At 60.0% G+C, this 25,564-nt stretch overlaps 1 protein-coding gene across 2 annotated transcripts; it reads right to left on the bottom strand.

The window, feature by feature from the left end:
- Positions 1-13,625: 13,625 nt before the first annotated feature.
- Positions 13,626-22,097, bottom strand: PAK4 (p21 (RAC1) activated kinase 4; the record flags this gene model as incomplete). 2 transcript variants are annotated; one of them, XM_084257674.1, is made up of 8 exons in its annotated part: positions 13,626-13,781; positions 14,248-14,382; positions 14,926-15,051; positions 16,601-16,727; positions 16,960-17,093; positions 18,228-18,665; positions 18,875-19,330; positions 21,879-22,097. In XM_084257674.1, 8 exons carry the CDS (start codon positions 22,080-22,082, stop codon positions 13,626-13,628), a joined length of 1,776 nt encoding a protein of 591 aa, XP_084113800.1. The 2 variants fall into 2 exon arrangements, with proteins under 2 accessions (XP_084113800.1, XP_084113801.1); XM_084257675.1 differs by lacking the exon at positions 18,875-19,330 and having other exon boundaries at positions 21,879-22,082.
- Between the last annotated feature and the right edge of the window lie 3,467 nt (positions 22,098-25,564).

Here is a 25,564-nt window from a genome sequence, read left to right as displayed (position 1 = left end):
AGGTTAACTAATGAAGGCCTCTCCTGCCAGCCCCCCCACCTTCCCCCCAACTCTGGCCGTGACTGTGAGCAGTAGAGGGGAGAGGTCCCGCCTGGCCACTTCCTCCTCCTCCCCACATCAAGGAGACACACCCTCAGGACCCTGGCATTTCCTGTCCTGGAAACCAGGCTGCCAGGACAGACCCAAGCCAGAGATGGGGAGCCCCAGAGAAACACTGAGACAGCAGCAGGGAGGGGAGTGGCAACGCCCTCTTGCTTTCCAGGGGGCCCTGCACCCCTTCCTGGAGCTGGGGCCGGTGACACCGATGTCGGGACTCCTCCTAGGTCATAGGGAGTTAGGAGTGAGGGGTGAAGCAATGTGGAGGCAGGAACTAGGGGTGCAGAGGAAGTGGGGTGGCGGAGGAACCTGTAGGGTTAGATGCCCATGGCCACATCCCGCTGTGCCTCACACCGGCCAGGTGAGCACAGGTGACAGCGCCCCGGCAGCGCTTCCTGCCTGCGCGGTGTGGCTGAGGGCACCCACAGGTTCACTTGTCCCCTAATGACTGCATGGAGGCAGCTGCTATTACTGGCATTTTATAGGTAAAGAAGAAAATGACAGTACAAGGCCGTGGAGCGTGCGCCGGCCGGTGCACTCCGGGACCCATCTGGCCTCGCTCACCCACCCCGAGTGCTGCTGCCGTTACCCGGCTCCCAGGGGCCCAGCCACAGGCTTGCACGGTGCGTCCTGCCCCGGATTCCTGCAAGACACACACTCAGAGCCCGGCTCACACCTGGACGGGGTGCCCGTGCCGCGGAGGGCTGCCTGCGTGCCAGGCGTTGCTCTGCCCTCTTAAGTGGAGTCGCTCACTCCCTTCACAAAGCCTCTGCACGCTCCCTGGAGAGCAGACATTCCTGTTATACCCATTTAGCAGATAAGGAAACTGAGGCACAGAGCGGTCTAGTTACTCACCTGAGGTTGCACAGCTGGTAAGTTCGATGAGATGCACAGACAGGGGTGCAGATGCAGATGGCCCGGAGAGAAACACGGACGCACAGAAGTGGACAGAGGACGAGACTCTTTTTTGATCCGTGTTAGCTTGTTGAAACGCACGGTCACCCTAGGAAGTGGCACACAGAGCAGAAGCTGGCTCCCCGAGTCCCTGAGGCCCTGGAGGCTCCAAACTAGCGCTCACAGAGCCCAGGACACCCCCAGGGCTAGAGCCCTTCCCTGGCTACCCCAGCTCGCAGCCCCGGGCCGGGCCCATGAGGGGTCACCTGAGCCCCTAGCCCCACAGGAGAAGGAGGGGGAAGGGCAGAGCCAAAGGAGGGGACCCAGAGCAGCCCGGGCCAGAATCCAGGGCAGGGAGTGGCCTGAACCACGCTGTGGATGAGGAGCAGCGCCCCTACCTACCCCTGCCTGCCAAGATGCACGCATCCTCTTCCTGGCCGCCCCCTTTCTCTCTCTCTCTCCCCCCCCCCAATCTCTCTCTCCCCACCCCACGCCCCCCCCCCTTGCCGCGAGCGCGCGCACACACACACGCAGCCAAAGGCGTCTCATGAGAACCCAAACCCAGCCCGTCACTCCCCCACTTGAACCTCCATAGCTCCCCTGTGCCCCAGGAGGGCAACCCCAGCTCTAGCCAGCATGGAGACCCTGGATTTCTTGGCCCGGCCTCCAGGACTGCCCCCCCCCACCCTGCCCCTTGCCGGGATTTTGCTCGTGAACCTCTTACTGCCTGGAACACCCCCCCCACCCCGCCCCATCTCCACACCCAGATTCCCATGTCGGTGTCCCCAGGGGCTTTTTTTTTTTTTAAGATTCTAAGTCACTTCATTTTAATCGCTTTTTTTTTTTTTTAAGATTTATTTATACATGCAAGAGCTGGGGTACAGGCCAGAGATGCAGGGGAGTGAGAGGACTCACCAGAGACAGAGTGGGGTGCAGAACAGGCAGACTGATTGAAATACCCTCCTGAGGGGAGCAACGGGCCAGACAGGAGAGGTCTGCTGCGCCATGTGGGTAGCTCCCTGGCGGGGGATCGAACTCGCGCTGCAGAAGCTGCGGACAGCTTCATAGTGCTGTCTTAACCCCTTGCGCCACCAGGGAGGACCCCCCAGGGGCTTTTTTTTAAATGTGCATCTTCAAGTCCCTCTCCCAGGAGTCTGATTCAGTCCCTCTGAGATGGGCTTTGGGAGCTAGAGTTTGGGGCACACCTGTGCCCGCACCCCACTCTGTGAGAAATACTTCTGTGCGAATCTGAGTCATCAGGGTCACAGCCTGGGCTCTGCAAAGCCAAGTGGCTTCAACCTTGGAGCTCAAATTTCTTCTCTCTTCCTTCCAAGAAGCAAAGGCCCTAGAGAGGGACAGTCTCTGACAGGCAGCTCTCCACACAGGCCACGACCTGGGTGACAACACAGCGCCCCGCCCCCGCCCCCATGAGCCAGCTCTCTGCTGTCACCAGCGGTGGTGACTGCACTTTGGGAACAGGGTAGCAAGTTCTTATAAAACCAAGCACACGCCCACCTCCCGGTCAGCGACCCCACCCCATTAGCCATGAGGAATGACAGCGGCCTCTGTCAGCACCTGAGCTGCGCACAGCAGGTTGCTCCGCACCCAGGGCAGCCGCATGCCTACAGCAGGCGGTGGAAAAACCGGGATGCGCACACGCAGCCAGCAGAAGGTGAGGACTGTGGAAATAAGCCACTACCTGGAAGAACCAAGAATCCCACCGTCAAAAACCAGGCCAAAAAGAGTGCGGATGAGGGCTTCGTGTCCACAAATTCCTGGAAAAGGCAGGAGGAATCTGGACTCAGAGAGCAGGCCGCTGGAGGCTGGCACTGGGGCGCACGGCGGAGCAGCCTCTGGGGTGACAGAGGGGCCTTCGGCACTGCGTGATCTCTGTCAAAGCACAGGAAAGGGTACATTTCACATGGGTGTATTTTACTGTATTGTAGAAAAAAGAAAAAGTGCAGGGCGACGCTACATTCTAATAAGGAACTCACTACAAGCTTATTAAGCAAAAAGAGCAGGAGGTAGGACAGTGCAAAAACAAGGATCCAGGGCCTCCCCGGTGGCGCAGCGGTTGAGCGCTGCATAGCGAAGCTGCTCGCAGCCTCTGCAGCGCCAGTTCGATCCCAGCCGCCGGCGAGGGTCCCACATGGCATGACAGGCCTCTCCTGTTGCCCGCTGCTCCCCTCAGCAGTGTATTTCGTCAGTCTGTCTGTTCTGCTCCCCGCTCTGGCTCTGGTGAATTCTCTCACCCTCCCGCGCTTCTGACTGTACCCAGTGCTTGTATAAATAAATAAATAAATCTTTAAAAAAAATAAAACAAGGATCCGTAGCTCCCCGATGCCCTTTCACCTCTTTCTCTTTAACAAATACTTATTAAGCATCTACAGCGGCCAAACCCTGTGCACTGAGGACCTAATGGTGAAAGGTTAGAGTCCCCCCTGTGGCTTCTGGCCTTGTGTGTGTGTGGGGAGAGGGGTTGGCCTCAGTGAGGCAACAACTAACTAGTTAATTGGCAAACAGCTCTAAGTGCTTTGTAGGTGAAGAACAGGCTGTGATGACAGAGAAGGGCAGTGGGTGGGAAGTCTCTTTTAGCTGGGGTGGTCAAGGAGGGCTTCTTGGAGGAGGTGACCTGAAGGAGGAGAGACCTGAAGGAGGTGAAAGCGCTGGCTATGTAAAGGGCTGGAGGCACAAGCCCTGAGGTGGGATTAGTGGAGTGTGTTTGGGGACCAGCAGGCAAGCCAGTGTGACTGGAGAGAAGGGAATGAGAGATCAGAATGAGGATGGAAGGATTTATGCATGTACGTGTAATAAAGTCTAAGTGAAACAACATAACTGATCTCTCACTGAATGAGGAGGGGAGGGGCAGGGAAACAGTAAGGATGGAGATGAAGAAGGATGGGACTGGGCAGGAGGGATGGGGTGGTTAGTGCAAGACAGAATCAGAGAGGAAAGACTTGACTGACTTTAAAGATTTAAGCGATGGGCAGAGGTGACACTATTTGCAGAAAGGGGAAGAAGAGGCCAGAACAGATGGGGGTGGGGGAGGAGGCAGGAAATCAAATACTCTATCACATATGTGTTAAGTCCTGGGCATCCAAAGGGCCGATGCCAGCGGACATCTGGATGTGTGAGGCATCTGGGTGCTGAGGGGTCAGGGCTGAGACACAAATCTGAGCGGCCTCGCCACATTGACAGCTGAGGACTGAGATGATACAAACCAATACTAGCAAGCATGGAGTGTGAATGTGTATTAGCCAAATGCACCCTCTAAAGTAGGTGTTATCGTTAAAGCCACCTTACAGAAGAAAGAAATAAGGCACAGAGAGGTGAAGTGACTTGCCCAAGGTCACACAGCCAGGATGAAGCAGAGCTGGGATTTGAACCCAGGCCAAGTGGCTTCAGAGATTATGTCTCCAGGAAGGATGGTCCAGGTTAGGGTCTAAGCGCCTCATGCTTGTATCTGGTTCCTGGGTGAGGCGTCTCGCCAGCTGACTCTCACCAGCCACCTGACCACAGCCCTAAGATCCTTCCCACTACCAGAGGCCTCGGATCAGGTTCTAGTTTGTAGTCATATTTTCAAGTCATTGGGTTGGTCCTGATCTACCTCAACATAGTTCTGCCCCCTTTACATCCCAGCGGCTCCAAAATCCATTCATGATTACAGGTTGCCAGGAAGAGAAGAGCCAAAGCTGGTGCCAGGTACCTGCCAGCTGAGACTTCACACTCGTCCATTGGGCCATCTGCCCTACTACACTGGGCATTGGTGTCCCAGGGCTGCCACAATAATTTGGCCAAACTGGGTGGCTTACAACAACAGAACGGGGTTCTCTTATAGCTCTGGAGGCCAAAGGTCCCAAATCCAGATGTCGTCACTCCCTGTGGAGGCTTGAAGGGAGAATCTTCCTGACCTCTCCCACTGTAGGTGGCTGCCGGCATGCTGTGGCTGGGGGCCGCAGCACTCCCATATCTGCTTCCAATGACACTTGCCCTTGATTTTGGGGTCCACCTGGATTATCTCAAATCCCCAACCTAATTGTACCTACCAAGACCCTTTTTCCACACAAAGTCACATTCACAGGTTCAGGGAATTGGATGTGGACATAGCCTTTTGGGGACCACTGTTCAAACCACTCCCTCTTAGTGAGCAGGAGTAAGCTTGGGGGGGAGGGCAGGAGGCCCTTTGGTGGTTCTCAACTTTGAGTGAATCAGATTGTCATGGAGGGTTTGCTGGATACGCAGACCGTGAGCTCTGAGTTTCTGGAAGTTCTGGGATATGAGCCAAGAAGTGATACTGATGCTGCCACAGACTTGGGGCCCACACTAAGAACCACTGCCCGGCGGTTAGGAGCATAAGGCCACCGAGTTCTATAGTCACCACCCTGACTTCCCTTCTTCAGGCCTGTTTCTCATCTATAAACTGGGGCTAGAGCTTCCCACAAGGCCACCTGAGGTGGCTCACACCCTCCACCTCACTCATGGTGCCCCATATTTTTGCTGGTCTTTGAGCCTCCAATTTCCTTCCCACCGCAGGGCCTTTGCACGTGCTGTCCCTTGTGCCCACAAGGCCCTCCACTCCATGCTTCCATGGCTGCCTTCATCTCCATTCCTTCACAACACACTCCCTCTTCTGGCTTTGTTCTACCTCAAAATAGATGTTGGTGATTGTCCCTTATGGGTACCTAAACAGCCCCACAGCCCCATCCCCACCCCTCACCCCTCATCATGGTGAATTTCCCACCCCCTGCTGGTCTCTCACACCGCACCCTATTCTTTCTGCTGTGCCTCAGGATGGTTTGCAAATACCTGTGAGTGCGTGGATGCGCTCACTTGTCATGGGTGGTGTCACCCCGTGGGAATGTCGGCCTCAGCAGGGCAGGGCTGGGGTGGGTCTGTTTACTGTTTGTGCCCAGTTCGGGTTGATAGACTGACAGCTCTGTTTGCTGAGGGAAGGCGGGTTCCCAGCCCGACCAGGCTCTGTGTGGCCAAGGACTCACATCCCTTTTGTACCTGCCGCCCCACCAGGGTCACAGCCAGGAGGGTCCAGTCCTGCTGGTGGGGCGGGCCCCGGAGCTCTCCCCATGAGGGCCGTGGGGTTTGGGAACCCAGCCAGGTCAGGAGGGGCTGGTGGCTGGGTAAATGCGAGCTGAGGGGTGCTGCCTAAACCACAAGGATCCTGAGGAGGTGTCTTACCCTACAGGGGGTGACTGCAGCAGCAGCCATGAGTTGGGGTAGAATGAGGAAAATAAGGGGCAGAGAGAGCTATAAAAGAGAAAGGGGAAGATGGGGGGCAAAGAGAAGCAGAGAATGGAGAGGCTGAGGCATTGAGATAGAGACTCAGAGACTGGGGTGGGGTTGACCTGAGCCAGGGGAGGTCCAGAGGGTCAGAGGTGTCCAGACACCCAGAGGTGTTCACCTGGGAGGAGGGCAGGTGGTGTCCACAGGTAGGTGGGGAAGAGGCACAGCAGACGACCGGCACATGCATTAGCTCCTGTGCCCGTGTAAAGTGTGTGGGTAAAAGCTGTGTTAAGTAGAAAAAGCCAGGCGTGGAAGGGTGTGTGCATGATGCTAATGTGTGCGAAGCAGGACACACATCTGTAGGTGCGTGAGGTATTTCCTGGTGCATGTGGAAATTTCTGGAAGGTGCTAACAAGAAACTTACACTGGTGGCTGCCTCTGCGGAGGGGAACAGAGAGGTTGGGAATGTGGACGGTGGGAGACTGACTTTGTATTTACCCCTTGGGTATCTTGCAATTCCCCTTGGGAATCTTTTAGATTTTGTATCATGCTCTGGGGCTACCTGTTTCAATAATTAGTAAGATTAAAAGGTAGGATGAAAGAGAGACAGGATAAAGGTGCAGGAAGGAGGCGGGGGAGGAAGGGAGAGAGAGCGACTCTAACCCAGCAGTCGCCAAACATCTGTAGATGCTTTTGGTTTCTGGGAAAGATCCAAACCCCGGGTGGGACCCTATTAGCAGCACCATCTTCTCCTTGAACAGCCATCTCCCCTTTAGAGGGGGAGGCCGCCTGGCCTGGTGACCCCCAGCAGTGACGAACAGGCAACCCCCCCACCTCCGGTCTTCCGGCATGGAACAGGCTAGCCAGCACCTGCCAACTCCCCTCAGCTGACGAGAAGGGCCTGGTCACAGCTGCCTTCACCTCACAGAATCAGAGATGAGTTCACGGAAGGAGAGGCCTGCGTGGGTCACCCGGCCAGGGAGGGCCAGGCCTCAGTCCCCGGTGGCTCACCGGCTGTGGGGAGTTGACAGGTGTTGGCAGGTGCTGGAGAGGTAGTTGCTTCCTCAGAGGTCTGCTGGGAGGGTTGATTTTTTTCTTTTCTCCACAGCCGTGGAAGCCGAAGTCCAAACATGTGGGTCTCAGCAGGGCCGTGCTCCCTCTGAGAGCTTTGGGGGAGTCCTTGGCCTCGTCCAGCCCCAGGTACTGCAGGCCTTTCCTGGCTCGTGGGCACATCCCCCCACTCTGCCTCTCCTCCACAGGCCGCCTTCTTTCTGGGGGTCTCGAGCCTCGCTCGCCTTTCCTCACAAGATGACCTGCCACTGTGCTTACGGCCTTCTCGGGTACACCAGGCGCTCTCGCCTCAGGGCCTTCACCAAGTCACACCTGCGAAGACCCTTGCCCCAAATAAAGTCACCTTCACAGATTTCTTAGGACGTATCTCTTTTTTCTTTTGGTGGGCTCTGGGGGCATCCAACCTACTACTGGTCCAATGAGGTAAAAGTAGGAGTTTTTGTAGTAAAACCCCCGGCACAGTAAGATTTTTATGTTAATCAAGACCTTGATTTTGCTTGGACCACAAGATACTGAATGAGTTGCCCATCTTTAAGCCTCAAGAGCTTTCCCATGAAAGTGAGTAATTCTCCAGGAAAAAGCCCAGAACACTGGCATCACAGGAGCTATCTCCTGCAAGGCCTGAGTGGCAGCTGCCCTTCCGAGAGGCCGGCGCCCACACTGCCCCGCCCGCACCAAGCCAGAAGCCTGCCAGCCGGCCAGTGAGCCACCGGGGACTGAGGCCTGGCCCTCCCAGGCTGGATGACCCGGGCAGGCCCCTCCTTCCGTGAACTCATCTCTGACTCTGTGAGGTGAAGGCAGCTGTGAGCGGGCCCTTCTCTTCAGCTGTGGGGAGTTGGCAGGCGTTGAAGCTTGAGGTCACCAAGACTCAGCGTGGACATCTCTGCCATTCTCTCTCCGCCTGCCTGGCTGCTCGTTAGAATGACCTGAGTGAATTTTTGAAAACACCTGCGGCCAGGCCCCAATCTACAGCCTTTGCTTTTTGAACAGGTCTCAACCCTCCCTCCCCAGGCCCCTGTCCCTTCATTCATTCCCATTCCCTGTCTCCTCCCTCCCCTATACGGTCTGCTATGAAAACAGTCTCTCGGTCCTGCACCCAGGGGCTCCTGACCACCATCTGTCATGCACACACCTGGGTTGGCGTCACAGTGCTTCAGTCTCCTTTTTCCAGGTGTCACGGGTTGGCTCCCCCTCCACAGGCACATGAAGCTGCACTGGCCGTGGCTGCACCACCCCTCACCACCCCCCCCCCGCCCCCGCCTCCCAACCCCTCCGCTCTGCTTACTGCTGGCTCCTGGCTGGAGGCCCTGGCTGCCTCCTAGGCTGTGGGGCCCTGGCAGCCACTCCAAGGACCACATCTCCGAGTCTGTGAAGGAAAGGAGGGCGTGGGAGCCGTGGCTCCCGGGGCCTCCCGCACAGACACCCCAGCACAGCAGCCGAGCCGGCCGCCTGTGTGTTTCTCACAAAACTTTTCCCTCTGCAAAGCAGCAGCGGCAGCTCCTACCCACCTGTGACCACGCAGATGCTTGTCTTTTTCTTTCTCCATTTCCTAACAAGGCTGTCCTAAAATATACAAAAAATGAACACCTCAGCTGTGAGCACCCCATGCAGGCGCCCTCGTGGTCCCGAGTGAGCACTTCTTGGGAAGTCGCCCTGGTGCGAAATTATTGGGAGGAACACGTGCACAGGAAGTCACCTCACTGAGTCAGGCTTAGGATTTGGACCAGACTCAGTGCCGAGATGACAGCGCCGCGGAATTTCCGAGCTGGCAGGCCGTGCTCACCCGTTGCCTCCGGGGCTTTTCCTTCTGTACGTCACCTATTTAAAACCATTTTCCTGTTAGAGTTGCTCTTTTTCTGCTTTAAAAAAAAACAAACCAGGGCCTCCCCCGTGACGCAGCGGTTGAGCGCTGGGTTGCGAAGCTGCCCGCGGCCTCTGCGGCGCCGGTTCCATCCCCAGCTGCTCCCCGGCCACCGGAGGAGGGTCCCACATGGCGCGCAGACCTCCCCTGCCGCGCTGCTCCCCTCAGCAGTGTACTTCGGTCCTTCTGCCTGCTCTGCTCCCCACTTTGGCTCTGATGAATTCTCTCACCCTCCCGCGCTTCTGACTGTACCCCTAGTGCTTGCATAAATAAATAATTAAAAAAAAAAAAACCAACCAACTCATTGGTGCTTCACTTTCCGAATATGTTCTCCCATTCTGAAATCTATGACATTTGCCCATGATGGCCTTATTCAAAAACAAGTTTTCATATAATTTTCTTTCTTTATAGTTTTGGGGTTTTGAGAAGTCCTTCTCTGGGGCCTCCCTCATGGTGCAGTGGGTTGAGCACTGCGCTGTGAAGTTGTCCGCAGCCTCTGCAGCACAGGTTCAATTCCCAGCCAGCCAGGGCGATACCCACATGGCACGGCAGACCTCTCCTGCCTCGCCTGCTGCTCCCCTCAGCAGTGTCCTCGGTCCATCTGCCTGTTCTGTTCCCTACTCTGTCTCTGGTGAATTCTTTCACCCTCCTGCGCCTCTGACTGTACCCCTGTTCTTGCATAAATAAAATCTTTAAAAAAAAAAAAAAGCCCTTCTCTGCCCTCTAGGTCATCAAGCACTTTCTTCTATCAAGCTAGCAGCTTATCTTTCTTTTCAGTCATTTTTATTTTTTTAAATATTTATTTTTGTTTATTTATTTATTTATTTATTTTAGAGGCATGTATTTTTATTTATTTTTTATTTTTATTTATTTGTTTATACATGCACTGGGTACAGTCAGAAGCGCGGGAGGGTGAGAGAATTCACCAGAGCCAGAGCGGGGAGCAGAGCAGGCAGAAGGACCGAAGTACACTGCTGAGGGGAGCAGCGGTCGGCAGGAGAGGTCTGCGTGCCATGTGGGACCCTCCTCCGGTGGCCGGGGAGCAGCCGGATCGAACCCGCGCCTCAGAGGCCGCGGGCAGCCTTGCAACCCAGCGCTCAACTGCTGCGCCACTGGGGAGGCCCTATTTTTGTTTATTTATGCATACAAGAACTGGGGGTGTGGGCCAGAGGTGCAGAGGGTGAGAGGATCCACCAGAGAGTGGGGAGCAGAACAGGCAGATCTACTGAAATACACTGCTGAGGGGAGCAGCGGGCGCGACAGGAGAGGTCTGCTGTGCCATGTGGGTAGCTCCCTGGCCAGGGGTCAAACTCAGCACTGAGACTTTAAGCCCCACGCTGTCAGGGAGGCCCCCACAGTCATTTTTAATCCATTGAGAGAAACGCTGCCTGGCAGAGCTGGAAGAAAGGGAAGGTTTCACATCTTTCTGGTAGCCAAGGGCCCAGGGTGGCAGCTGACTGCAGGAGATGCAGCCAGTGCAACCGCAGGACCTTTACTTTTGATTTTAATTTAAATAACCGTACGTACCTACTGGCAACTGCCCTGGCCAGCACAGATCGAGGGCTCCCTTTTGTTGAGGTCACACGTGGGATTCAGTTTCATTTTCTCAGTAAAAGGAACCAATTTCCCCAGCGCCATTATTAAACAACCTATTTCACGCCGCTGCTCTGTGGCGCCGTCCTCGCCATCTATTAAGCTTCTGCATGTGCTTGGGCCGGCCTCTGGGTCTCTGCTCGTTGCCTTTCAGTCAGAATATCCTGGGAAAAGCCGGTGACTCCAGTGAACAGCAGGGGTGGAGAACCATGATTCTATAGGAGCAGAATTTTTAGCTAGACTTTTCAGTCACCCATAATAAAGATATTTCCCAACCTCCCTTGCTGCTGGGTGTGGCCACATCACTGAGCTCTGGCCAATGAGGCAATGGCGCAACCTCTGGGTCAGGCCCTTACAAGGAAGGGCGGTGCCTCGAGTCCCATCCTTGTCTAGTGGAGGCGGCAAATCCCTTGGGCCACGTGGTGGGGGCCAGAGTCCTCAAAGCAAGATGGAAGGAGGCTGGGTCCCTGCTGACGGGGAAGGGCAGCCTCCCACATTCCTCGGCCTTCTACACGAGGGCGACCATGGAGATAAAGGCAGCATTAGACTCACCTGGAAGCTTGCTAAACTCCAGCTCACAGGGACTTCCCCAGGGTTTGAACCTGCCTGGGCTGGGGCCTGGGGATTTGCATTTCCGGCCAGTCACCAGGGCTGCTGCAATCCTGGCTCCGCATGGGGAGAAGCCCCGCCGGACCTGTGCAGTGCGGTCTCTGGAAGCACTTGCTGTGGCTCTGCAGCTCAGGCCCCCCGCCCCAACACCTCCTGCTGCCGGGGAGCCGGCAGTCACCGCGGAGCACCCAGCTGGTGCACGAGCTCCGGGTGGAGCGCATCCTCTGGTGCCACCTCCCTGGGTGCAGCTGCCCTGCCACACTCACCCTAGAGCTGCCACGGAGGCTGGGAGCCTGAAGCACCTCCAGGCCCGGGCTCCCTGGCCAGCTGCGACCCTCAAGTCCTGCCAGCGTTGGCCATCAAGGGGGCGTCCTGGGTGAGGCTGGAGGAAGCCCCTCTGCCGGCCCGCAGCAGAGCTGGTGGACTTGGGCACTCAGGCAGCAGTGCCACTGCCACTGACCAGCCCCTGGGGAGAGGCTGCCTCCTGTCATCACTTCTGTCCGCGTCCCCAGCCTCTGGCTCCTACGACCTTGCCGCCTCAGAAACCAACCCAGGGATCAAGTCTCTTGTTTGAAACAACCTGAGGGTTTGGTCCCCGGGGAAGCCCTTCTGTGAGGGCAGCAGCTGCGGGAGGGGCACTCCCAAAGGGGTGTGACGGTGACTGAAGGCAACACCAACAGCCCAGTCGCTGTGGAGCGCTGGCTGTCACTGCGCATCCGGCCTGGAGGCGTGGGCTCCGAAAAGCGAGTCGGTGGCTCCATTTTCCTATCACCTTGAGCAATCTGTACAAGGGAGGAATCCCGCGATCCTTCGGTCTGTGGAAGTCAAGCTCAGAGCTTTTTGTTGGGGGGTCATTTGGGTCTCCCTGGTTTTCCGTTTCTCTTTAAGCCGACGTTAGCATGTATTATCTGAGATGTGGCCCCTTCACCCAGGCCTCGAATGCGCTCAGAGGTTCAGGTACAGGCGGATGCTCGACCCGGCAGGCTCAAGTCTGAATCTCCATCCAGATCCCTGTGCCTCCCACGCACCTCCTGCTGCACACCAGGCCAGGGGGCGCGGACCACCTCCCCAGCTGGGCCCTGAAGAGCCCCCCGGCTAGTGTGCCACATGGCCAATTCATCAATATCCACTCCCCAGGGCAGCTTCTCCCCACGGACTGCACCCAAGATAAGCCACTGCCGCTGGAGCCCACTGTGGTCAACTGGTGGTCGGGCCGCGTGGGCGCTGCTGGGCTGGCTCTCTCCAAGCCGAGGCGGCCTCTTCCTGCCCACAGGTGAGGTGTGACTGGCTGGATCTGAACTCCCCCAGGGACCCCCCACATCGGCACCAGTCCTAAGCAGGCTGGAGTCCCGCAGTAAGTCAGGACTCACTTGCCCAACCCTAGGCCTCTTGCCCCTAATTCTCACCCCCAGATGGCTGGGACAGGGGCCTCTACACACAGCACACACACAAAACAAGAAAATGTTTTAATTGTAAAACTAACTTGAGGGAGGGGAGGGCGGGGCCACACCGAGGGGGCAGGAACCTGATTCTTCAACCAGTGGCTCTGTCCCTGGTGCCACCCTGCCCGGCAGGGACCATCTGTCCCCCAGTGAGGACAGAGGCTCGAGTGTTACAAAATGACAATATAAATAGACTTCTAGAAAAGAGGAGGCTGTCCAGGTGCAGTAGTCATTTTCTGTAGAGGCTGGGGGGTGGGTGGGGAGCCCCAACACCTGTGTCCCCATCCAGCCACAGAAAGGGGGTACAGGCTAAGGGAAAAGGCCACTCTTCAGACATTCATGATTGACCCCCACAATGGCTCAGGGGGGAGGGGGGCTGTCATTAGGTAAGGTCGCAGAGACACCCACTTGCAAACGGGAGGATAAGGGAGCTGGATCTTCCGCGCGGGCTCACGCACAGGCTCACGCACACACACACACAGGCGGGGACACACGCACACAATCTCTTTCGTAGTGTTCTCTTGGCCCCGGGTGGCCCCACGCGGATTTCCAGTGACGGGAGGACCTCCTGCCCTTTCTGGAGACAGAAAACACAGGAGCTGGCCTCTCCGGAGGGTGGGGGTCCCGGGAGCCTCACTTGCTCCCATGAGTCCTTGTGTTTCAGTCACAAGGTCAAGCCCGGAGTTCAGTAGTAGGGTCCACAGGCCCCCAGCAGGGAGGGTGGTGCCACACGGAGTGTGGTGGGGGTGGGGGCCTCCTACTGGCCTCCGGCAGGGCGAGGGTGACCCCAGGGGCTCTTTGGTTCAGGATGGGCGCTGGGCTCATCTGGTGCGGTTCTGGCGCATGAGGGGCACGATGCTGGCGGGCGGGCCTGCTTTGGCCAGGAACGGGTGCTTCAGCAGCTCGGCCGCCGTGGCCCGTTGCGCCGGGTCGCGCACCAGCAGGCGGTCCAGGAAGCCCTTCAGGGATGGCGACACCTGTGGGGGTGGTGGGGTCAGGACCGAGTGCCGGCTCTGGGCTGAGTGCCAGCCCGTTTGCTCCTCTGTCAGAAGGCGCATCCGCTGCCCAGGCTGGGACGGCGGGTCTGCCTGGAGCCCGGCTGCGGGTCTGGCTGCCCGCGCATGTTCAGGTCTGCGAGGAGCTGGCGGCACCGTGGCCTTGAGCAGCCCTTTCTCACCGGGAAACCCTTCCTCCAGGAAGGCCCTTTCCTGGACCTGCGATGTGCGTGTGGATGGCCTGGCAGCATAAGCACCACCTCTGGGGGAGGCTGCGGGCACAAGGCCCTGTTTACAGACACTTGAGGCTGGGTGGTAGGGGGAAGAGCCATCAACACCCCATTCCTGCCTATGCCTTGTGCTCTGCCGGGGTGCCAGGCCGGATGGCACCCAGCACCCTGCCTAATGTGTGTTGTTTCCCTCACACCAGCTGCCCGCAGGGGCGCACCTTGTGCAGGTTCTTCAGTCGGGGTGGCAGGTTGTCCCGAATCATCTTCATGGCTTTGAGAGGGGGCTCATTGAAGTAGGGGGGCTCCCCATCCACCATCTCGATCACCATCACCCCCAGAGACCAGATGTCCACCTGTGGTGGGAGAGGGGCAGTGAGGCTGAGCTGCTTAGGGCCCAGGGCGGGCAAGCCTGGGGAGGCCGGCTCTCAGCTCTGGAGGCCCTGGGGCCGGAACACCCCGGCGCCCACGCTGCCACAGACCCCACCCTCCTCGCCCTTTCCTGAAGCACAGGCTCCGACACCGCCCAATGTGCGGTAGGAATTTGGCCTCCAGGTGGTCAGATCTCCTGGTTTTCCAACAGAGTACAGAAGTGGGGGTTTTGTGCCTGTCCCCATTTTCAAAACGCTTCTGTGGGAACACCATCAGCTGCACGGGCCGGGAGCCTGCCAGTCTGTGACATCCACACCAGGTCCAGGGCATCTGTGCTGGGCCTGCTCTCTGTTCCTCTCGCGGAGCGCTGGCCCGGCTCAGAACTACCACCAGAACGGAGCAGTGACTGCGTGCACACTGTTCCTCTTCCTCGCCCACAGAGTGGTCCCTGGTACCCCATTCCCCTTGCTGAGCCCCCCAGTACTCGAGTTGCCCCTGCCCTCAGGGCAGGGCTGCCCCTGGCTCACCTCTGGCCCATACGGGAGGCGGGAGATGAGCTCTGGGGCCATCCAGTAGGGCGTGCCGACCAGTGACTTCCTCCGGGGCACCTCCTTGCTCACCTGGGCGCAGAACCCAAAGTCTGACAGCTTCACCTGGGGGAGGGTGCAGGCAGCAGGGTCAGAGGTGCCTGTGGGCAGGGGGAGGGAGCAGGCAGCAGAGGCGTCCACCCATTTAAGTCCTTGGCTTTGGACATGCTGGGTTGCCACTGTGCAGCCCAGAGGTCACACTCAAACTACCTGGAGCTCCATCACCTCCTGGCAGGGGCCCTCGGGCATGTCACCCCCCAAGACCACACCAAACGCCTTCTTGACAGGACTGCTCCAGAGATCCTGGGGGAAGGGGCCGCGTTCTGGAGGGACCACAGGCTGGGCAGGGTTAGGCTAGGGCTGGCTCCCTGGGCCATGGAGGATGCGCGTCAGGTGACAGATGTCAGGGGACACAACGCCACCCTGAGTGTCTGAAGGGGACAAAGCCATCCTGAGTCTCTGGAGGGCACAAGGCCCCTCTGGCCAGAACCAAGGAGTTATACCTTTTTGGAACCGTGGGCCCCTTTTGGATTCTAGCTCTGGATCTCCCTGCCCCTCCACCCTGAGGTAGCTCAGCTGCAGGAGCGCACATGATCCCACGTGCTCACGGGTGCCCCCCAAACATAGTTGAGTCACCTTGAAGAGCTCACGAGCCCCCAGTGAAACAGAGCCCCTCTCTGTACCTGCTGACTTAACTTTCCTGAGGAGGAGCGGGTGAACCCCAACAAGAATTTGGTGAGATGAGGCTTCTAAGGTAAAAGGGAGGGAGGGAGAGGGTGAAAGGGGCACAAGGGGTAGTGGTGGGGAAGAATAAACTTCTACCCTAGATCTAGATATCAGGGAAATAAAGGCATTTGATTCATTAAAAAACAGAGAGATGGTGGTGACATGGACTTGGGCGACGGCGGTGGAGGCAAAGGAGAAACGGGCTGACTGCAAAGATACGTAGGGTCCCAGACCGCTGGGACTCAGAGCTGAGGAGCTGTGAGAACCAGGCAAAGTGGGGGCGTCACAGACCCAACGATTACTGGGGAGACCGTGCTCATGCACTGCGGTCGAGGACTCTGGGGGGACAGGGGCTGGGCGCGGAGGACGCCTCCTGCCCAGTGACTGAGGACTCGCCATGCGCCGGGCCCCGGGGAGCTGGCCACAGAACCCTGCTCATGGAGCTGGCATTCGGAGGGGGCAGAATTTGGTGAGAGTCAAGGGACCCCCCCACACTAAAAATCCTGTCGACTTCTGGAACACAAATGCAGGTTCTGGGCACGTGAGGCTTCAGTCGAGAAGACAGAGACAGGAGCGGAGCCCACGGCCCACTCGGGCGGTCACCAGAAGCAGGCGTCACGGAGGGAAGCGTGTGGCCAGAGCTGCGGCCGGTGCCCAGGTGCCCTCGCCCGATGCTGGGCCCAGGGCTCCCAGTGTGCTGTGCCGGGAGCAGCGCCCCCACAGCTGGGCTACCCAGTGACTGGGTGAGTGGCCCCCACTGACCTGGACCTGACTCTGGACTGTGGTGTGGGAAACAAAAACCTACAGCTCCCCAAGCCACTGAATTGGGGGTCAGAGTCTAGCAGCAGAGGGGAGGCTGGAGCGGCACCCAAGTTACCCCACATCTCACCCTGCCATCGTGGGTAAGCAGGATGGAGTCGCTCTTGATGTCCCGGTGGATGACGCCCTGGGCGTGCAGCACGGACAGGGCCTGCAGCACCGCCAGGCACACGGCGGCAATCTGCTCCTCGTTCATCCTGCGGGGTACCAGGTAGAGGCGTCGCCCTGGGCCCTGGGGGACAGCCCCGCCCTGGGGAACACAGTCCCGCCCCTGAGTGTTTGAGGGGGACAAACCCACTCTGGGTATCTGAAGGGCACAAGGCCTTGCCCCTGGGGCTTGAGGGGGACACAGTCCCCTTCTGGGGGGCTGGAGGGGGCTTTATCCTGTCAGTTGGTTGGAGGAGCCTGGGGGTCCGGCTGCTGAAGTACCTGGTGTGGGTAACGATGTCAGTGAGGGCACCTCCCTCCAGGAACTCCATCACCACCCAGAGCTCGTCGCCCACCAGGTAGCTGTTGTACATCTCCACCACATTCTCGTGCTGGTAGTCCCTCATGATCACCACCTGCGCACAGGCCGGTCAGTGTGGACGAGGACGGGGAGCGCCAGCCGCCCTCCTCCGGGCCTGGGCCCCGCCACACGGCTTACCAGGGGCACCTCCACTCCCCCCACTCCTGCTGACTGCCGTCCTGGATGGCCTCCCCCACTGCACTGCCAAAGCCAACAGACCTCAAAGATGGCGCAAGGCCTGACACCTCCCATCTGGGAGTGCTCCCCACCCCAGGCACACACATCTTCTGATCCTGAACTCTGGCCAGCCCTGAGCTGGTCTCTGAGTGGTCCTGGGGCTGGACGGGTGTTGGGAAGGCGTGTCTAAGCACAGGGCGGGGATCAGGCCAGCAGTAGCCAGGCCTAGAGCAGGTGTGGGAAGGAGGGTTCCCTGGGCAGGAAGGTCTAGCAAGGCCCTCAGGCCCATGTTAGAAGTTCATGGGGCAGCTGGAGAACTATAATATTGGGGGACAGGGTGTGAGCTCTGGGGTGCAATTGAGTGCTGAGACTGGGAGGCACGAGCCAGAGTCTGGCCCTCAGGAGTGACATCCTCCCAGGATTCCTGTGTCTGGAGGGGGCTCTCTACAGGTATTCCCCTCCGGACAGTGAGGGAGTTGGCCTCTATGGCCTGCATCCAGCAGAGAAGCTGCTGAGAGCCAAAATCAGGGTGGACAGAACCCAGGGGCCTGGCCTTTATCCGAAGGCACCAGGGGGCGCTGTAGGGACGAGTCAAGGGGGGTGTGGGAGGCCAGCAAGGCACTCTCCTGGCTGCCACTGGGGATCTCAGAGGGGCGGCCAGGGCTGCCCAGGCAAGAAGAATTGACAGGCTGGCGTGAGGCTCAGGGAGGGTCCGCGGCTCTGGGCTGGGCTGGTGGGGCATCTGTGAGACAGGAACCCAGAGGGGAGGTGGGTTTGGGATACGTGATGGGGTGACAGGCACAGGGCGGGGATGAAGGGAATGAGGGCCGATTTGCTGGACAGAGATGTGGCCCTGGGTCACTCGGGGACAGAGAGACCGCCTGGTGTGAGGACCAGCCTTGGGAACCCCAGCCCTGAAGTGCTCTTTCCTGTCCCCGGCCCAACGGGCCAGAATCTGGTGGAGGGACAGCGGAGGCCGAGGCGGGGGTGAGGGGAGGTGTATGGGGCGCACCTCGTTGAAGAGCAGCTCGCGCCTCTGCTGCTTGCGCAGGTCCATCTTCTTGACGGCCACCAGCCTGCCCGAGCTGCGCACGGTGGCGATGCACACGATGCCGGTGGAGCCCTCGCCGATCTTGATGAAGTTGTCCAGGTAGGAGCGGGGGTCACCGGGGTCCACCACCAGCTGCAGGGCCGCCCGGAACTGCTCGTGCGACACTCGCTGGGGTTCCCGCTGTGGTGAGCGGGGGCCGGGAGGGCCAGGGGCAGGGGGGCCGGCGGGGGCGGTGAGGATGCGGGCTGGAGGGGCCAACTGGGGCTCAGAGGCGTGGGGACCCAGCACTCCAGGGCTGGGGGGGCCGCGGGCTCGGGTGGGGGGCCGGGAGGAGGAAGACTGGGGGACAGCCAGGCTCCCTGCGGATGGCCCATTGGGGGTCATGTTGTGAGGCTCCCCCTGCAACAGAAAACAGAGGTGACTGTCAGTGGCGGGGCGGGGGGCCAGCTCGGCTGCTTGAGCAGGAGGGGCCCCGGCTGTGGGACAGACACACGGTGGGTAGGATGGAGATGGACAGTGGGCGGGGAACAGGGTGGAGGTGGTGGGTGGAGCTGAGGAAAGTCTTGGGCGAGCGGGCAGTGCGGGTCCTGGTCAGGGAGATCGGTTACCTGCGTGCCCCGGGACGGGTGGTCCGTGTCAGCCCGCGGGTACGTGTTAAAGGGCCGGCCAGCCACCACTTTGGCCCCACTGGCCAGACCGGCAGGCTGGGCGGTGCCGACGTCAGGCCCTGAGACTGGGCGTTTGTCCCGGGAGGACTCCTGGGGCCCTCCTGCGCCCTCCCTGGAGGACTTGGGCCTCTTCTCCGGCCCGACTCGCCGCCGGTCACCACCGCCACCGCCCCCCTCGCTGCGGCCAGGGGCCCGGTTGTGGCCGCCGGCCTTCTCTGGGCCTCCTCTGACCACGGCAGCCTGCTCCGCGGACATCCCGTTTTCCTGGCGGGCGCGGGCGGGCGGCGGGCTTTCTCTCCGCAGGGAGTTGGAGCGCGTCACCGACATGTTCTCAAACTCGCCGAGCAACAGCGTGAGGGCCCCGTCCTTGGCACCTTTGCTGCCCCGCACGATGGTCTGGGGTCCAGGACAGTGGCCAGGTGGGGGTGGGGCAAGGAGGGGGGGACACAGGACGTGCGGCCGACACAGACGGACGAAACAACATAACACACACACAGAGACAAGACAGAGACGAATGAAGAAATGCCATGGGGTGATGCTGGGGCTGGATGGCCCCTGGAAAAGCGTGTCCCCCCCCACCCCTGTCTTTCTTCTGCTCTTTGGGGTGGGAGGGAAGGAGAAGAGAGATCACACCACCCATCATCAGCCCTGGAGAGATGCAAATTAAAGGCTGCTGGGGCCAGGGCTTGGCTTGGCACTTCCTTTCCTGCAGCCTGCCAGGGTTAACCCCCAAACCACGCTCTCTGTTCCCCTGGAGGCCAAGGGTGGGGTACAGGGAGAGTCAGAAAGGACTGGGCCCAAAGTAGAGGGTACCAGGAATGGGGCCAGGTAGTGGGTCAAGTGTCACATCAGCCAGGTCTCACCCTCCGCAGCCATCACCCTGAACCAGGTCACGCTGCGACTTCCCTCCCTGACGCCCTGAGCACTGAGGCGCAGCCGCCAGGTTGCCCTGCTTCCCGCTCAGCGCCTGGCCCCCTCACTGCTGTTCAAACGCACAGGGCCTGCTCCCACCACAGGGCCTCTGCACTGGCTGGCTGTGGGGCTGGAACATGGCCCCTTCTGGCTTGCTCCTGCCCGTCCTCCCTCCTTCCGATATTTGCTCTAAACTCAGTTTCTCAGAACGAAGCTTTAGCTTCACTTTGACCCCCTGAAGTCTAAAACACAGACCCTAACACCTTCAATTCCCCTCCCCCTTCTTAATCTCTAGAGCATTTAAAACCAGCTGCAGAGAGCACACAGCTGTCTGCTCCCTGCAGCAATGTTCCTGCTACATCTCAGCACCCAGAACAGCAGCGTCTGGTGCGCAGCAGGTGCTCAGTACACATTTCTGAGCCAGTGAGTGAGTGAGGTGGGCTGGGGAGGGCTGTGCGAGCAGGAACCATGTCCCACCTTCTGTTGTCAATCCTGGGCATGAAGGGACACCGAGCCCGGGCTGTCTCTGATGTGCAGAAAACAGGGATCCCATGAAATCCACCCACAGGTCATGGTGGCCACGGGGGCCTGGCCCCTGCTTCTCCTGGGCCTTTGCTGTCGGCCCAGGGCCCAGTGAAACAAGCCACACACCTGGTGGGACTGGGAGCTGCAGAGAGGCCCCGTGGGCTAGGGGAGCCCTTGGAAAGACTGGAGAGAGTCCCAGCCAAGGGCTGTGAACATGAGTGCCCACAGGAGGCCCAGGACAGTGCCAGCCACATGGCAGCTCTCTGAGAACTAGGACCAGAGGCGCCCTCCTTCTGGTGGACACAGACAACCAGGGTTCAAGCTGGCAGCCAAGCAGGGTCATGGCAGCAGTCGCGCCAGGGAGGCCTACCCAGCAAGCCAGCAGGGGTGGAGCCGTGTGGGCTGGGTGGGGCTCGAGGGCCCAGGAGAGCCAGCGTCTTGTCTGGGGAGGCTGCTGCCCCTCAGTTTCAGCTGATTAGTCAGGACAAGCCAAAAATACAGGTTTGGATGCAAAGTCTCTGCTCTTTCAGGCTGTATGCAAAAGCGCCTTGCATGGGACACACGGCAGCTCAGGGGGCAGCCAGATGGAGACCCTGGTGGGAGGGCATGCACACTTCTGTCTGTGCCCACCTCCTGACCAGAAGAGGATGAGTCAGCCAAGGCCCGGCCTCAGGCGCTGAGCACGCTGCCTGCCACGCCCCTCTCCACCCCTGGGAACCACCCAGGCTCCACTCCCTGGCCAGTGACCCTCCCGGGTTCCCAGTGCCTGTGGGATAAAGTCCACACTCCCAGGCTGGCCACATAGGCTGGGTGTGGCCTCACCCCACAGGCCACGCCTGGGCGCCGGGACCACAGACACAGGAAAGGAGTTAAGAGCATGGGCCTTGCAAAGAGACCTTGTTTAAATCCCAACTCTGCCATTTTGCTCAAATTGGCAGGAAAAACACCCTTTCCCAGCCCCAAATTCTTCATGTGGGCCGACTCCTTCACTTCCTGTGGGCACTCATGGTCACAGCCCCTCCCTACCCTGCCTCAATGACTCCTACTTGGCCCTCAGAGCTCAGCTCAGGTATCACCAGCTCTAAAAAGCCAGTCGTGGTCTGGGCTGGGTCAGCTCCCCCTCTGGCCTCCCCCAGCCCAGCATGCACCATCTGGGTAAGGACGGCGCCCCCACTGCAGCGGGGGCACTGTAGAGGCCCCAGGACAAGGGCATGGTGCTGGGGACAGGAGGCACGAGGCCCCGGGAGAGGGGACCACCAGAGGGCTGGGCTAAGTGTGGGCCTCTCACGACCAGCACTACTGTGGAGAGGCCAGGGAGGGGTCACTGGTTGCAGAGATGAGTGAAAGGCCAGCATCAGGGTGAGGAATATGGTGGAGAGTTGGGGTGTCTGGAGATCAGTAAGAGGAGAGGTCGGTGAGGAGGTGCTGGCTGCAGGGTCAGGTGAGGTTAAGGGCTGGGTCACTCTGGTCAGTCTGGTCCAGAGCAAGCAACAGGGTGCGGACATACCTTGGGGACCCCTGGCTGGATGGAGGTGATACAGGCAGGGTCAACGAGGGGCTTGGGCCGGCGAGCTGACTCCTCGATGAGGCTCTGCCACTGGCGGGGTAGCCCCGTGAACTTCTGCTCATGCTGGTCAAAGCCCGTATGCACGCGGTGCTCGAAGTTGGATGGCGCTGAGATTTCTACCCGCTTCTTCTTCTTCCCAAACATGGCGCTGAGGCTCCGAGCACCGTGAGGGCGCAGACTTGGGTTCTCACCAGCGGGCCTACAGGAGGGGAACACTCACTAGAACCTGCCTATTCCTCCCTACTCCTTTGGTACTGTCCCTGTCTCCACCACGCTTCCTTTCTCCCTGGATCCCCTGCTCCCCGTCGGGCACACTCCTAACACCTGGGTTGGTAGCTCCCTCCCCTGCTCAGAGTCCTCCTGTGGCTCCTTGCAGAGGAGAGCTGACTACTCCCCGTGGCCACTCCCTCCAGTGACCCACCCCAGGCCCCACTACGTCTCTGCTCTCATGACCCCTTCCCTCGCACTGGCTTTCATGCCCCAGGGCCTTTGCACTGGCCGTTCCCTCTGCCTCGAACAACCTTGCCCAGTTTCCACACATGGCTGCCTCCCCTCCTCCAAGTCCCACAGCCACTGGTAAGTCCCTTCCTGACTATCCCGAGAAAAAGGGCCCCCACACCCGACTGTCCTCCCACAACACCAGCGCCACAGCATGTCTAGCTTCTGGGCCTTATGCAGCTCACCCTCGCGTCTGTGAGGGCAGCAGCTCCACCCCCTCACTAGGTGTCATTGCCACAGGTCCGGTTTTCCCATCCCCCCACGCCCAGCATGGAGCCTGACAGTTGGTGACTGGTTCCTGAAGGCCTGGCATAGCCTGCCTGATCTCCCAGCCTGGCAGCTGGGCGGGGAACACCGCACACCTTCAGGGCAGCCTTCAACGCTGGCTGCTGAGCCCCTGTCCCATGTGTGACCCCCCGGGGAAGCCCCAATGCTAAGGCTGCTTTACAGATGCGGAGGGAGCCCAGGCTCTGAGGAGGGCAGCTCCTCCTGGAGGCCACTTCGGGAAAAGCCACTCCTAGCAGGCCCTAGTGGACACACTCCATCTGGAGGGCTGTGGTCTTAGCTGGGTACTCAGGACAGATGAGTGTGACACTCAGTGAGTGTCAGTCACAGAGCAAAGGGGCTGAAGGGGGGCCACGCTGCCGGCGGTGTCCCTGGGGAGGGCCGGAACGGGGTGGGCAGGGAGCCAGACAGCCAGAGAGCAAATCTCTGCTGCTCACTCCCTGGGAAAGCGCCTTCACCTCTCTGTGCCTTGGTCAGCCCCCACGGGGTGGCTGGAGGGCTGAGCTGGCCGGGCACAGCGGGAGGGCGGTGGAAGTCTGCCATTCTAATGAGTAGGATTCCTCCAGCAGTGTCTGGTAGGGCCCAGGCCCCCCATCCCTGCCCCCCCCCCCCCAGGCCTTGAGTCCCACAGACCTGGTCTGATGCTGGCTATGCTAGAAATGCCCTTGGGCAGGTGACGTCTCCTCGAGGGGCTTCGGGTCACTCATCTGTAAAACAGAGAAAACCCGCCGTCAGTACTCACGCACTCCTAGGTGCCTAGTCTGTGCGGGTGGCGGGGACAGAGAAGTAGCCCAGGCAGCCTCTGGCCCCTGGGGCGGCCAGTCCAGAGGGGCAGACAGCCCTGGCCCTAGGCCGTGAGGGAGCGCCAGGCCCAGCCTGGAGGGACGGGTGAGGGAGGGACGAGACTGAAGGGCGGTCGGGCAAACGCAGGGTGGAGGTTTCTGTCTGGTTCACGGCTGGCTCCCAGCGCCTGGCACCGTACCCAGCGGCACAGGGCGAGCCCCACCTAGCAAGGATGCTCACAGGCGCGTCTGGGATGTGGCCCCTCCAGCCCCCGCTTCTCCATCCAGACTCCTTTCCGGTGGGAGCAGCTCAGAAGGGAGGCCGAGGAGCAGGGGGCTGGCCCAGAGGCAGGACCGTAGTGGGCAGCCGTCCAGGAGAACCGGTCTGGCAACAGGAGCCCAGTGGGAGGCGGGCGGGGACTTAGAGCCAACCTGTCTCAACTGGTCCAGGCCTCTCGGCCAGCAGGTGGCCAGAGCCAGGTCCGGCTCAAGCTGGCGAGGGCTCCCCCAGAGGACGTCCTGGACCCTGGCTACTGGAAGGCCCTGTTGTCTCTGCCTCTTTTCTGACCCCAACCAAGCCAGAGGCCCCCTCGGTGTCTGTGCCCCATTTCAGTCCCCTGAATGTTCCCTTCCCCCCTCCCTCCCTCCCAGACTCCCGCAGCTGGCTGGCTGCACTGTCAGTTCTGCCCTACCCTGTTCCTGTTTTCTCCATGCCCTCGCATCTGTCTCACCCTACGCCCCCAAACCCCATCTTCCCTGATCTGTCACCCTAGATCTGAGCCCGTGTCCTCCCAGATGAACCCCTTGGCCAGGGCTCAGCCTCATTCCTCCCACTCAGTTCTACCCAAACTCCTTCCCAAGGGGGGGGGGGCACCAAGGGAGCCTCCAGACCCCAGGAGAGAGGCAGGCCGGGGTAGGGGGGAGCTCCAGGTTAAGATGGTGCGGGCGGGAGGCAGCCTAAAGATGGGGCAGCGGACCCAGAACTCCCACCCATAAGCCCCCTAGATACCTCTGCAGAGTTGCCAGCACCGGGTCCCTGCAGGGGAGGGGGTGGAGGGGCACACCTCCGGATATCTGCGGGGGCCGCCCCTTCCCTCTGGGCACTGCATGGCGGGCAGGACAAACAGAGGAACTGACCATGTTTATAAATGATCAGGCGGGCGCCCCGCCCTGGGGCAGCTCCCAAGCCCCAGCCGGCGCCCTTTCCCACCAAGGCCCTAGGCTCCTCCTGGGGGCCGCAGAGGGGAAGGGAGAGGAGCTGCTCCAAAAGGAAGGCGCCTGGGCAGGCAGGGGGCAGGGCGGAGAGGAGCCGAGGTTCCCAGGCAGGCCCAGAACTTGGGAGCCAGAGAGCCCAGGGCCGGAAGGCAACCCTGCCGCCCCTCCCAGTGCCACCTCACTTTCTGCATCCCGGAGGGGGAGAAAGACAGCCCCGCCGGGAAGCTCAGGGCACCACTCTGCCACTCTGGGCCTCGGTTTCCTTCTCTGGTGCGAGGGCGGGCGCGGCACTTGCTCCCTGGAGTCCTCGGCAGCAGTGAGAGGAGCCAGGGCGTCCAGAGCCGGCCCGTGGCCTCCACACAGCAAGGCGACGCGCAGGATGGCCGGGTGCCCAGTCACAGGCCACACTTCCTGCGCCCTAATGCGCGGCGACCCTCTTCCGAGTACGCCACCCAGAGCCCCTCACTGGATCCGCACACCTGACCCAGGAGGAAAGGGCAGTGACAGGACGTGTGTGGACAAGGAAAAGGAGGCAGAGAGGGTACCCTACCTGCCCAGCTCACACAGCCTGGTAGCAGGGTGGCTGGGAGACGCCGGGCCTGTGGCAGAGCCAGGGAGGCTGAGAGCCGCGTCCTTGGAGAGTCGTGTGTACCGGGCCCTGACGGTGCCCGCGTCTGAGCCCAGCTTTCCCTCACCATCACTTGTGAAACAGGTGCTCTCATTACCCCAATTCACACACGGGGAGACTGAGGCCCAGAGGGGGGAACCCCTTATCCAGGGCACTCAGGATTCGAACCAGGGAGTTGTGGCCCAAAGTCCTTCATGCAGCAGCGGGGCGACTGTGTT

This window comes from Talpa europaea (assembly GCF_964194135.1).
Source record: "Talpa europaea genome assembly, chromosome: 16".
NCBI lineage: Eukaryota > Metazoa > Chordata > Mammalia > Eulipotyphla > Talpidae > Talpa > Talpa europaea.
Note: the sequence above shows the minus strand (reverse complement) of the source record. Positions and strands in the feature narration are given on the sequence as shown.